Source organism: Colobus angolensis, unplaced genomic scaffold (genome assembly GCF_000951035.1).
Source record: "Colobus angolensis palliatus isolate OR3802 unplaced genomic scaffold, Cang.pa_1.0 Scaffold8, whole genome shotgun sequence".
NCBI lineage: Eukaryota > Metazoa > Chordata > Mammalia > Primates > Cercopithecidae > Colobus > Colobus angolensis.
Window position 1 is genome coordinate 4,299,386 of NW_012121820.1, and position 13,448 is coordinate 4,312,833.

General features: G+C 45.3%; 1 protein-coding gene across 1 annotated transcript in view; it reads left to right on the forward strand.

Annotated features, from left to right (window-relative positions):
- Positions 1–13,213, forward strand: part of STAU1 (staufen double-stranded RNA binding protein 1) — a 66,112-nt gene extending 52,899 nt beyond the window's left edge. Inside the window, exons 7-14 of the mRNA XM_011928832.1 lie at positions 807–1,019; positions 2,145–2,288; positions 6,127–6,273; positions 8,196–8,271; positions 8,508–8,827; positions 9,357–9,479; positions 10,680–10,765; positions 11,660–13,213. Of these exons, the coding sequence (XP_011784222.1) occupies positions 807–1,019; positions 2,145–2,288; positions 6,127–6,273; positions 8,196–8,271; positions 8,508–8,827; positions 9,357–9,479; positions 10,680–10,765; positions 11,660–11,675 (1,125 nt within the window). The 3' untranslated portion in view covers positions 11,676–13,213. The remainder of the gene's footprint in view (positions 1–806; positions 1,020–2,144; positions 2,289–6,126; positions 6,274–8,195; positions 8,272–8,507; positions 8,828–9,356; positions 9,480–10,679; positions 10,766–11,659) is intronic.
- The last annotated feature ends 235 nt before the right edge of the window (positions 13,214–13,448 follow it).

Here is a 13,448-nt window from a genome sequence, read left to right on the forward strand (position 1 = left end):
CGCCTCCACCCCTAGCTAATTTTTGTATTTTTAGTAGAGACGGGGTTTCACCGTGTTGGCCAGGCTAATCTTGAACTTCTGACCTCAAGTGATCCACCTGCTTCAGTCTCCCAAAGTGCTGGCATTACAGGTGTGAGCTACCACGTCCAGCCCATTGATTTCTTCATCCTTCCTCTGTTTTTTTTTTTTTTCATAAATGAGCTTATAAACATGTGTGTCTGTTTATGTATGTGTAGATATTTATATAAAGTCCTTTTTTTTTCTTAAACTAAAGCTACCATACCATATTCACTCTTTTGTAGTTTGATTTTTTTTTTTTTTTAACTTAATGTGTGCGGGGAATCCCTCTTTATCAGTGCTTAGAGATTTGTCTCATTCTCTTTTGTGGCCACATAGCAGCCAGTATTTAGTAGGCCTAGTCTTGGCTGGAGGCTCAGAACAGATATTAAACTTGAGCATTTGTGCTGCATTTGTTTCTGGGCTTTGCTGGGCAAGCTTTCTTTTTGCCAGTTGCACTGGACCACACTAAACTCAGGACAGCCTGTGAGCCGGGGGCATGGGAGTAAAAAGGTCTTCTTATTTCATGCCTGACTGTTTGGGACTCACCAGACTCAAGAGCATAAACCAGTTGGAGAAGTAAGAAGAAAGGCGAGAAAGCATTTGAAATGATCCCTGCTTCATTTCATTTAGTAGGCCTTGTCCTTGATTCCCCTTCCCTTTGTCTGTGTGAAGTGTGCCAGCCAGTGTGCCTTGCAGCTTTTAATAAGTGTCTGTCCGCTTTCACTCAGTCTTTCCCTCTGAAACAGGTGGCCCGGGAGAGTGGCCCACCCCACATGAAGAACTTTGTGACCAAGGTTTCGGTTGGGGAGTTTGTGGGGGAAGGTGAAGGGAAAAGCAAGAAGATTTCAAAGAAAAACGCCGCCATAGCTGTTCTTGAGGAGCTGAAGAAGTTACCGCCCCTGCCTGCAGTTGAACGAGTAAAGCCTAGAATCAAAAAGAAAACAAAACCCATAGTCAAGGTGAGAACGTTTCTGAACACAGAAGGTGTTTTCATGATCTATGGGTGGTTGGGGGGTTTAGAAGGCTGGTTGCTGTCCCCGAGGTGAAAGGGGATGAGACCAACGTGCCACACCCCAGGCCTGCCAGACCCCTTAGAGGTGCTGCAAGAGCCACCTGTTAGGTAAGATAAGGACACTGTGCCAGTTCAGTAGGGGTACCCGCAGATGGGCACACACATCATCACAGCCCCAGCAATCACAGTGGGGTATTGGGCAGGAACGCCATGCCCGTCTGTGGGGCGTGTGGTGAAGTAACAATGCCTCTGTCTCAGTGACCATGGTGCTGTTCTGCAGGTGGAGGAGATTCGTGCCAGGCAGGAGGCCCATGGCGGGAGGGTGGGAGTGAGACATTTTTCTGTGTGCCTTTTCTTTTGGATTTTTGAGCCACACTAATGGATCTATGAAAGCATTATATTGACCCCTTCCCCAACCCCAGAAAGGGGACATAATTCCATGGGGGACTTTGTGATTTTCAGTATATGTAGTTTCACACTGTGTCAAGGTCCAAATTTTTCTTACATAAAAGCATACTATGTATACCTTTTTGTTTCTCTTTTTTGCTTAATATAGCCTGGAAGTCACTTCTCTGATCAGCAGAGTGAATGAGGGTTCCTTGGCACAGAAGGTGGCCACAAGGAAGTAACTGGGATTCTGAGGTTCTTGCCATGTGGCATCAGCTTGAGCTTTTTTTAAAAAATGGTTTCTGGATTTTGAGTTCTTTTCAAGAAAATTGGGAACCCATCATAGCTCAGACTTTTGGGGAGTTGTAGGAATATTGTTTTATGTTTTTTCTGCCCATTTACTGTCATATGTTGAAATATGTTAAAAAGCAGCCATTGCAGTCATAGTGATGCTTCGTTATAGTGAAATGTTGATGTTGGTTTGCTAAGAACTTAAAACCACCTAGAACAATTATACAAAATCAAAGCATCTTTTCATTTTCAAAATGTTAAATTTAAAAACATCTAATTCTGAGCCATTAGGTCAACGCAAAATCTCTTATCTCCTCTCATATCCTGATCTCTGAGTTGACCAAGTTCATGGAGTGAATAACATTACAGAGTTTCTGCCTTGTTTGTTCCTCAGCCACAGACAAGCCCAGAGTATGGCCAGGGGATCAATCCGATTAGCAGACTGGCCCAGATCCAACAGGCGAAAAAGGAGAAGGAGCCAGAGTACATGCTCCTCACAGAGCGAGGCCTCCCGCGCCGCAGGGAGTTTGTGATGCAGGTGGGTCGGCATGGATGATGGGCGCCCCTTCCTCTGACCACGTCCAGCCTTGGGGGCTGATGGCGGTTCAAGGCCTGGACACCTTCATGAGGAGGGTGGATCCTGTGGGCCATGTTCTGCCAGCAACTGTGGTCCTTATTTATTTATTTATTTAGTTTATTAATTAATTAATTTATTTATTTATGAGACAGAGTCTCACTCTGTCGCCCAGGCTGGAGTGCAGTGGTGCAGTCTCAGCTCACTGCAACCTCCGACTCCCTGATTCAAGTGATTCTCCTGCCTCAGCCTCCTGAGTAGCTGGGATTACAGGCACGTGCCACCACACTCAGCTAATTTTTTGTATTTTTAGCAGAGATGGAGTTTTGCCATGTTGTCCAGGATGGTCTTGATCTCCTGACCTTGTGATCCTCCCACCTCAGCCTCCCCAAGTGCTGGGATTACAGGCGTGAGCCACTGTACCCAGCCAATTGTGATCCTTATTAAGACCTTGTGGCTTGCAATAATTTGACAGCTTAAACATACCACAGAAATCTGTAAAGGCTACATATCAAAGATTAAGTTTATCTTAATGCTTAAAATAAACACTTAGTACATGTGAATGTAATGTCTGCACACCAGCATTACTGCTGTGTGCACTGGTGGGAATGTGGGTGTGTTGCACCGAAATTTGGAAGGAGAGAGTCCTGGGGTGGTGGGTGCTGAGTGAAGTTTTTCTTCATTACATCTCCTTGAAGGTTTATGACATTGCTCTTTTCCAAAGGTAAATTTTGTAAGTAGTATCAAGAGATCTGTTCCTCTTTCTCCTAATTCTTGTGGAGTCTGGAATCCAGGGTTGCCTCTTCCTTAGATTAGGTGACACTTCAGATTAGTATGGAACATATCTTTGTACTTAGCTTATTAAGTTGAAAGCTAAGTGGTCATTTCACATAGGCAGCTCAACTTAATTGTGATTTGAATTTTTTTTTTTTTTTTTTTTCTGTCGCCCAGGCTGGAGTGCAGTGCCCGGATCTCAGCTCACTGCAAGCTCTGCCTCCTGGGTTCACGCCATTCTCCTGCCTCAGCCTCCCAAGTAGCTGGGACTACAGGCGCCCGCCACCTCGCCCGGCTAGTGTTTTGTATTTTTTAGTAGAGACGGGGTTTCACCCTGTTAGCCAGGATGGTCTCGATCTCCTGACCTCGTGATCCGCCCGTCTCGGCCTCCCTGAGTGCTGGGATTACAGGCTTGAGCCACCGCGCCCGGCCAGTGTGATTTGAATTTAAGAGCTTTCTGATGTAAGACAGAATTCTTATCTCTTGTATAGCAATGTATAACTTACAAAGTTGACCTCGTATGTTTTACCTATGCAGTCAGAAGGTAGGAAAAGAATGATCAAGGAAATTGCAGTTTGCTGAGAGCATCAGTAATTTGCCCAAGATGAAATAGCTGGTAGATGGCCAGGTTGGAATTTAGTCCCAGGCCAGGGAATGGTTTCTTTGACTCTCTTGAGTCTTGTGACCTGGGCTTTCGTTTTAGCAGCCAGGTGCCTGTTATTACAATCAACTTGGAAAGGGGTTGTAAGCAGTGACGTCCTGGAACATGTTTAACAACCAGCTCTTGGGGAGGGTGGTTTGGTGGAAGGAGCTGAATATATGTATGTTATATATATACATGTGTGTTATAAATTTTACTGACACAAAGGATGTGTGTTATAAATTATACTGACATGTATACATGTGTTTTATAAATTTTACTGACAGGATGTGTAGCACAATTTATAAATCATATATAATACACTTTATTGTAAATTTCATACATATTTCAGTGTGACAATCACCAACGATACTTTTGTAAAATCAGACAACACATAATGGTTTATTACTATCCAGTTCAGCAAAGGTGTTGCTCATGTCATTGACAAATCCATACTTTAGACTAAAGATTTTGGTTCTAGCATGAATACTGGTTGAGATATATATATATATATAGTTTTTTTTGGGAGGGTGGGGGGTGAATGGAATCTTGCTCCATTTTTTTGGGGGGGGGGTGAATGGAATCTTGCTTTGTTGTCCAGGCTGGAGTGCAATGGTGCGATCTTGGCTCACTGCAACCTCCGTCCCCTGGGTTCAAGTGATTCTCCTGCCTCAGCTTCCCGAGTAGCTGGGATTACGGGCACCCACCACCATGCCTGGCTAATTTTTGTATTTTTAGTAGAGATGGGGTTTCACCATGTTTGCCAGGCTGGTCTCAAACTCCTGACCTCAGGTGATCCACCCACCTCATCCTCCCAAAGTGGTGGGATTACAGCGTGAGCCACCACGCCTGGCTGGTTGATATTTTTTGTTTATGTTAACAGGTAAGATGAAAGTAAAACAGGCCCAGCTTGATGGCTTACTCCTGTAATCCCAGCATTTTGGGAGGCCGAGGCAGGCGGATCACTTGAGGTCAGGAGTTCGAGACCAGCCTGACCAACATGGTGAAACCTTGTTTCTACTAAAAATACAAAAGTTAGCCAGGCGTGGTGGCACACGCCTGTAATCCCAGCACTTGGGTGGCTGAGGAAGGGGAGTTGCTTGAACCTGGGAAGTGGAGGTTGCAGTGATCCGACGACATGCCACTGCACTCCATCCTGGGTGATGAAGTGAGACCCTGTCTCCCCCCAAAAAGAAAAAAAGTAAAACAATGAAGACATGTAACATTATTCATTTGTAAATGATATGAGTGGCTTCTCTGCTAAATTAGATAATAATTTTCAAAGATGGGAAGATATTTCAGTTTTTTGTAATAGTTACAGTGTAATGGCTGCAGACTTCTCATGCTTTTAAGATTAACCTGCTTTATTAGCCTTTTCATCATTGTAGGTTTAGACAATCAGTAAACAACTTAATCTTTGATATGTAGCATTTGTATGTTTCTGTGGTATCAGTAGTCCCACTATGGCTGATTTCAAGCTCTCCAAGTGATACTTCCGATCGCAGTGCTCAGAAGAGATGTCAGTAGTTCACCATCACAGACTGTTTCCATCATACAAATGCAATAGCCGGACAGACCCTCGAACACAGATAATTATAAAATGCAGTCAAAAATGACTTCTGTTAAAATAATTATCAGCTTATATAATTAAAGGTTTAATACTGGCTATGTTTGACATCCAGCTTCCCAAACTCCTGACTATTTAATAATTAGCTCCCACAGACGAGGAGGCCAGGTTCGGGACACTGCTCTTATCTCGCTTCTGACCATAGTTGGATTATTTTGCTGACACACCAATTCCTGCCTGGTTGTTATTCTGAAGGTTTTTTTTTTTTTTTTTTTTTGTTGAGACGGAGTCTCGCTCTGTCGCCCAGGCTGGAGTGCAGTGGCCGGATCTCAGCTCACTGCAGGCTCTGCCTCCCGGGTTTACATCATTCTCCTGCCTCAGCCTCCCGGGTAGCTGGGACTACAGGCGCCCGCCACCTCGCCTGGCTAGTTTTTTGTATTTTTTTTTTTTTTTTTTTTTGTTGAGACGGAGTCTCGCTCTGTCGCCCAGGCTGGAGTGCAGTGGCCGGATATCAGCTCACTGCAAGCTCCGCCTCCCGGGTTTACGCCATTCTCCTGCCTCAGCCTCCCGGGTAGCTGGGACTACAGGCGCCCGCCACCTCGCCTGGCTAGTTTTTTGCATTTTTTTTTTTTAGTAGAGACGGGGTTTCACCGTGTTAGCCAGGATGGTCTCGATCTCCTGACCTCGTGATCCGCCCGTCTAGGCCTCCCAAAGTGCTGGGATTATAGGCTTGAGCCACCGCGCCTGGCCGTGTTTTGTATTTTTAGTAGAGGCGGGGTTTCACCATATAAGCACTGGTCTGTTTTGACTTCTTCGTGCAGGTGAAGGTTGGAAACCACACTGCAGAAGGAGCGGGCACCAACAAGAAGGTGGCCAAGCGCAATGCAGCCGAGAACATGCTGGAGATCCTTGGTTTCAAAGTCCCGCAGGCGCAGCCCACCAAACCAGCACTCAAGTCAGAGGAGAAGGTGAGTGTGTGGGCTCTCTGATTGCGAAATGGTCTCTCGCCTCACCTTAGGGAACTGGGGCACCTCCAGGGGCAGGCCTCAAGGCAAGGCTTCATCCTCCTGACAGTTCAAGCAGTCCTGCTGAGCAGTGTCTCATTCATTTGGACCATAATGTGCTCAGAGGGGCCTCGCATGTCCACTGGCCCCAGTAGGCTCTGGTTAGATCGTGATTGTGTCAGTATTTTTGTGGTCTGGGGACCCTTTGTGGAGGGCAGCTTGCTCCTCTCCATTTGTAGGATGAGAGCATGAGGGGTAATTAGGATTGAAGTTACTAAGTGTGATTTGCACTCTAGAAATGAAGCCTAAGTGAAAGATTTATAACTGTTAGGCTTTCGTTAATTGTCGAACAGACTGTTTTTTCTGGGAAAATAAGATGGTGTGACAGCAGAGACAGGCCAAATCCAAAGTTTAGGTTTGGGATTTCTTTTTTCCTATGTGAGTTAAGTATCAGATGAAAATAATCCCCTGTGGAAAATTCACGGCTAGGTGTGGTGGCTCACACCTGTAATCCCAGCACTTTGGGAGGCTGAGACCTTGAATCCAGGAGTTCAAGACCAGTCTGAGCAACATGATGAAACCCTGTCTCTACAAAAAATTAAAAATCAGCCAGGTATGGTGGCTTGTGCCTGTAGTCCGAGCGACAAGGCTGAGATGGGAGGATTGAGCCTTGGAAGGTCAAGGCTGCAGTGAGCCACGATCATGCCACTGCACTCAGCCGGGGCGACAGACCCTGTCTCAACAACAACAAAAAAGGAACGTAACAAGAAAAATTCATGTCTGCCAGAAGTGGTAAGCAGGACCTCAGCAAAAGCCAAGGCTGATCTTCTTTCCCGTCACTGAATGGTCCTGGTGAGATAAACTTGAAATCAAGCCTGATTCATTGATGTCTGCCAGTCATATCAACAGTGAGAAACAGCTTCAGTCGTGGCCAGTTAATAACTGACTGAGACCCCAGATACCACCAGTATAGATCTTTTTTTTTTTTTTTTTTTTCTTTTTTTTTTTTGAGACGGAGTCTCGCTCTGTGGCCCAGGCTGGAGTGCAGTGGCCGGATCTCAGCTCACTGCAAGCTCCACCTCCCGGGTTCACACCATTCTCCTGCCTCAGCCTCCCGACTGAGTAGCTGGGACTACAGGCGCCCGCCACCTCACCTGGCTAGTTTTTTGTATTTTTTTTTTTTTTTAGTAGAGACGGGGTTTCACCGTGTTAGCCAGGATGGTCTCGATCTCCTGACCTCGAGTGATCCGCCCCCCCTCGGCCTCCCAAAGTGCTGGGATTACAGGCTTGAGCCACCGCGCCCGGCCCAGTATAGATCTTAGACTTGGATTTTGAGTTTTTCATTTCAGAATCTTGTAGGACATTCATAGTGTCCTTTGTTACTTCGTAGAAAGGTGATGTTGTGTTTGACAGAATTCTTAGGTAATAACATTTTCCCCATAAGGGTGTTAATTTTGGAATGTCACCTTATTTTTTAATTGGATATCAGCTCCAGGAAATATTCTCGATTTATTTGTTTAGCTTCAGTCTAAAAGCTTCTTTCCCCACCTTGGTGGGCTCTACCGTCTAGCATCTCTGCTCTTTCTGGTTAAATGCTTCCCGTCTTCCTGTGGGTGCAGAGTGCAGCTCAGCATTCACAGGTTAGTGCACTTTGTTAGATGCTCTTTGTGGGCAGGGGTGTGGGCAGGAGGGTGCATTAGGAGAAGGAGGCAGGCTCTGCCCAGGTGTCCGTCAGTGTGCCAGTGGTCAGGTGGGCAGGGTTTTTCTGCCGATTGCCTCAGTTGTTGCTGATTGGACTTTATGTAGGTTTAGACAGCAGGAGCTAATTTTTCAATGATCTGATTTATGCTCATGGCCCCCCTTTTTTTTTTTTTTCCTTTTTTAAGACACCCATAAAGAAACCAGGGGATGGAAGAAAAGTAACCTTTTTTGAACCTGGCTCTGGGGATGAAAATGGGACTAGTAAGTGTGATCTTAATATCGTCTTCCTCTGAATGTGATTCTGGGATTTGCATGGGTCCTGAATGACAGCAGGAGTCCAGCCAGTGAGGTCCCGCATGCAAAGTGTCTGTATCATTCCCTGATTCCCTGCGCTGCCATGCATGCCAAGGGGAGGGCCAGCGTGGGGTTTGATGGTGTCATCGCGTTTTTCCAGGCTGTGGATGTGGATTCGTGTTTACCGTGTGTGTCCCTCCCAGGTAATAAAGAGGATGAGTTCAGGATGCCTTACCTAAGTCATCAGCAGCTGCCTGCTGGAATTCTTCCCATGGTGCCCGAGGTCGCCCAGGCTGTAGGAGTTAGTCAAGGACATCACACCAAAGATTTTACCAGGGCAGCTCCAAATCCTGCCAAGGCCACAGTAACTGCCATGATAGCCCGAGAGTTGTTGTATGGGGGCACCTCGCCCACAGCCGAGACCATTTTAAAGAATAACATCTCTTCAGGCCATGTACCCCATGGACCTCTCACAAGACCCTCTGAGCAACTGGACTATCTTTCCAGAGTCCAGGGATTCCAGGTAACTGTCAGGCCTGAGCTGTCATGGCTGTGCCTCAGGACAGTCATCCTTCAGCTTCTCTCAGAAAATGAACTTTGTACTTTGTTTCTTCAATCAGGGATGGGTTGGGGAGCAGTGGTGGAAGGGTGGCAGGGAAGGAGGTATAGAAGTATTGTAAGCATATGTGGTAAGAGAAACATCTTTATCCTTTAGTAATATTTCAAAATGCAAGCCAACCCTAAAAACAAAGCTGCTAACCACTTGCAGTGGTTGTAAATTTGGATTTCAAAGAACAGACTCATCATGCTGACACCTTCTGCCTGGTGGGAAAGGATATGGCTTCTCCCAGTCTAGGGCTTCTGAGCAGACACCTAGGTTCCTGGAAGGTTCTGGGCTGACAGGGCAGGTCTTGGTATAGCCACAGTCAGGCTGAGTTGGAGAGAAGAGCAGGTGATCTCCTTGCTTGTGGAGCCCGGAGCTGTAGCCCTCCAGCCCACTCATACTTGCTGTTGCCTACCCTACCTAGCCTCAGCTCTCTTTTCCTCCTTAGGTTGAATACAAAGACTTCCCCAAAAACAACAAGAACGAATTTGTATCTCTTATCAATTGCTCCTCTCAGCCACCTCTGATCAGCCATGGTATCGGCAAGGATGTGGAGTCCTGCCATGATATGGTACGTCACACCTTGGGTGAGGGATTAGAGTGTTAAGTTGTGTGTTTATGTGGAGCCTGCCTTGGTTCAGCTTGTTACTAGCCTGAGGAAGGTGGGAGAAAGATTCTCCCGTAGACTTTGAGAATAATTAATTGTTTGATAGTGTTCATATTTTTTAAGACTTTTTGTCATAGCTGATTGGATTGATTTCTCACTCTTGATCAGAACTCGTCAGCTTTGGTCCACCTTTCCCTTTTCCCTGCTGGTCTGGAGGGGCGACTAGGATCCTGCAGCTCACCCAGAGACTGCACTCACTTCCTATCTCACCAGAACAAGGAACTCACGTTCTGGCAGCTGTAAAAACCACTTGCTTTGGTGTTCTATTCAGATGAAATTATTGTTACAAGAAAACTGAGAAAAGGAATTGATCAGATTAACAAATCTAAGCAAACTGTGGTGTATTTACTTGATGGGACATCATGCATGCATGAGATTAATGTCTCTGGGTAGGGGGCGGTGGCTCACACTATAATCCCAGCACTGCGGGAGGCTGAGGCGGGTGGATCACCTGAGCTCAGGAGTTCGAGACCAGTCTGGCCAATGTGGTGAGACCCCATTTCTACTACAAATACAAAAAAATTAGCCAGGTGTGGTGGTGGGCACCTGTAATCCCAGCTACTTGGGAGACCAAGGTAGGAGAATCGCTTGAACCTGCACTCCAGCCTGGGCAACTGGGTGAGACTCCGTTTCAAAACACACAAAACAAAACAACAAAACAGTGTCTCTGAAGATAACGTAATAAGAAAAATAAATGATAGGCCGGGTGTGGAGGCTTACACCTGTAATCGCTTGAGCCTAGGAGTTTGAGACCAGCCTGGGCAACTTAACTTAGTGAGACCCTGTCTCTATAGGAAGAAAAATACATGATAGATTTTTGTTAGAAAGCAGGATGTAACATTTATACAGTCTGGTTACCACAAGGTTAAAAATACTAGAAGGAAAAATACAACATTTTCAGAGGTTATGATTCAATGAGGTAACTGAGTATTTTTTAAATTTGTATTTTAAATTAAAAATTCAAAGTTTTATTTAGTAATACGAGAGTTTAAGAAGTAGCCACCTGTTTGCTGGGCAGCAGGAACTCTTGCTTGCCTGACCAGTGTATCATGCTGTGGTCCCAAGTGATGGCTGTGGCTTTACTCTTCTTTCCATCCCCACTAGGCTGCGCTGAACATCTTAAAGTTGCTGTCTGAGTTGGACCAACAAAGTACAGAGATGCCAAGAACAGGAAACGGACCAATGTCTGTGTGAGTGCGCTGATGAAGGGGAAGGCACTGATGATGGGGAGGCTGCCCCTCGTTTGTGTTGAGTTCACACTATCTGCTGACTCAGCGGGGAAATATTTGCCTGAGTTACTTTCTGGCCCTTTTGCCTGAAAGGTTCCAAATTCTCTGGGCAGAGAGCTCTACTTTTAAAAAACATTTTGAGGCTGGGCACAGTGGCTCACACCTGTAATCCCAGCACTTTGGGAGGCCGAGGTGGGTGGATCATGAGGTGTTAGGAGTTCAAGACCAGCCTGGCCAAGATGGTGAAACCCTGTCTCTACTAAAAATACAAAAATTAGCTGGGTGTGGTGGCAGACACCTGTAATCCCAGCTACTCGGGAGGTTGAGGCAGAGAACTGCTTAAAACCTGGGAGGCGGAGGTTGCAGTGAGCCAAGATAGCACTACTGCATTCCAGCCTAGGCGACAGAGCAAGACTCCGTCTCAACAAAAAAAAGAAACCTTTTTGAGTCGGTCATACCTTCTTCACATGGTCAGAACTCTCCTTTATTTTACAAGGTACAATCTTCTCCTCAGACAGCCCCCATCCCATCCCTCCTATTCTCCCCACCGCCTCCCCCATAGATCACATTTTTACTAGTTTCTCCTGTATCTTTCCTGTATGTTTCTTTATGCAAATATAGACATATATTTCTTCCCTCATTTTCTTTCTTTCCCCCCACAGAGATAGCAAGTACACACACCCTCCTTATTTTATTTACTGGCATATCCTAGGAAAACTTTTGTTATCATAAACTGGGGCTTTTAGTATTGTATATTGTACTTCCTGATGCTTGCCAATTTCTTTTCATTTTTAATAGTACTTTAATTCTCTTACATTTCAAAACTAGCGTCATTTTCATTTTTCTTCCTTAAAGGTGTGGGAGGTGCTGAACCTTTTCTGGCCATGAACCATTATAAAATCCCAACATATATACTGAAAATACTGAAACTGCTTTGAAAATTTGGAATTTCTGATACCTCCAGTGGGCCGAGAGACACGGTGGGTAAAGGATGTGGGCAGCAGCAGGGAAGACAACAGACACGAGGCGGCGGCTGTGGCCGGGCTGGACTGTGCTGGGGTTTGTTGTGACGGCCACTCGGTGACCTGGTGGTCCCTATGCAATAGCAGCTGCCTGTGGGGAAGAAGGGCAGCCCAGCCAGCTGGTTCTCCCGGGACACCAGCAGATCCACACCCTGGGCACCTCTGTGTTTGGTCTTTTTTTCCCCCTGTGTGAAAGAAGAAACAGCGTGAGCCTTTCTCAGGCTGGCTCACTCAGACACATGGGGACAAACCCTGGACAGCCATGCCAGAGAGAGGCCTTTGACCGGCCCCAGAGCTAAAAGCACCAGAGAAAATCAAATGCTTCCTACTCAGCGTGACCCAACTTTTCTAGCGTGCTATGGCCCCACCACCTCCTGCAGTACCCACACCATCACCACTGCTTTCTCTTCCAACAGTGATCTGTATTCTTAGTTTCATTATTTTCTTTTGATTGATATGACACTATATAAAATTTTCATTTGAGAGTTTCTCAATTGTATCTAGTTATATAGCACAGTTTGGAAACTTGTCTGAGACTGACTTTATCAATAATCTAACCGACAAAGATCATATCCATGTGTATGTGGTTAGATATTTTTATTTAATTGACTAACCCAGGACAATTTCAGTGATGCAAATTGTGTGCCCTCTGGTTCAGCTGAAACAGTCCTGGACTTTCAAAAACCTTGAATAAGTCTCCCACAGTTGTATAAATTGGACAGTTTAGGAATTTTAAACTTTAGATGATCATTTGGTTCCATTTTTATTTCATTTTTATTTTTGTTAATGCAAACAGGACTTAAATGAACTTTGATCTGTGTTTTAAAGATTATTAAAAAAAAAATTGTGTATCTATACATACAGCTCTTGAGGACTTAGCTTTCACTACACTACAGGATATGATCTCCATGTAGTCCATATAAACCTGCAGACTGATTTTCCAGAGTGCTCGATACTGTTAATTACATCTCCATTAGGGCTGAAAAGAATGACCTACATTTCTCTATACAGCTGTGTTGCTTTTGATGTTGTGTTATTGTACACAGAAGTGTGTGCACTGAGGCTCTGCGTGTGGTCCGTATGGAAAGCCTGGTAGCCCTGCGAGTTAAGTACTGCTTCCATTCATTGTTTACGCTGGAATTTTTCTCCCCATGGAATGTAAGTAAAACTTAGTGTTTGTCACCAATAAATGGTAATACTAAATTTTTTTTGTTAATTTATTCTCAAATGCCACTACTGCTAGGTTGGTCCCCTCCCAACTTGCCCCTATCCTTTTTTTATTTTTAAGAAAAAACTTTGTAATGCTTGTGATTCCATCTGGGCAAAAATCTGAAGATCTGAAATAACTTTATATCAAACCATTGATCAATAAACAGCTACTAATGAAGTGTTTGGTCCTGTTGAGCAGTAACTAAAATAAGGGAAGATGTGAGTAAGGGGATGGAAGCTCGTCGTGGGGGACCAGGGCTAGCCCCTGTGGGAAGCGTTGCTGCCTCTCAGGGGCATGTTGAGTACCTGGATGTGGGGACTTGTGCCCCGTCCAGACCTGACATTGCTACCCAAAGAAATGACCCCAAGGAGCTGAGGGGAGACTGCCAGACACTTCCCAGGGCACCCTCATC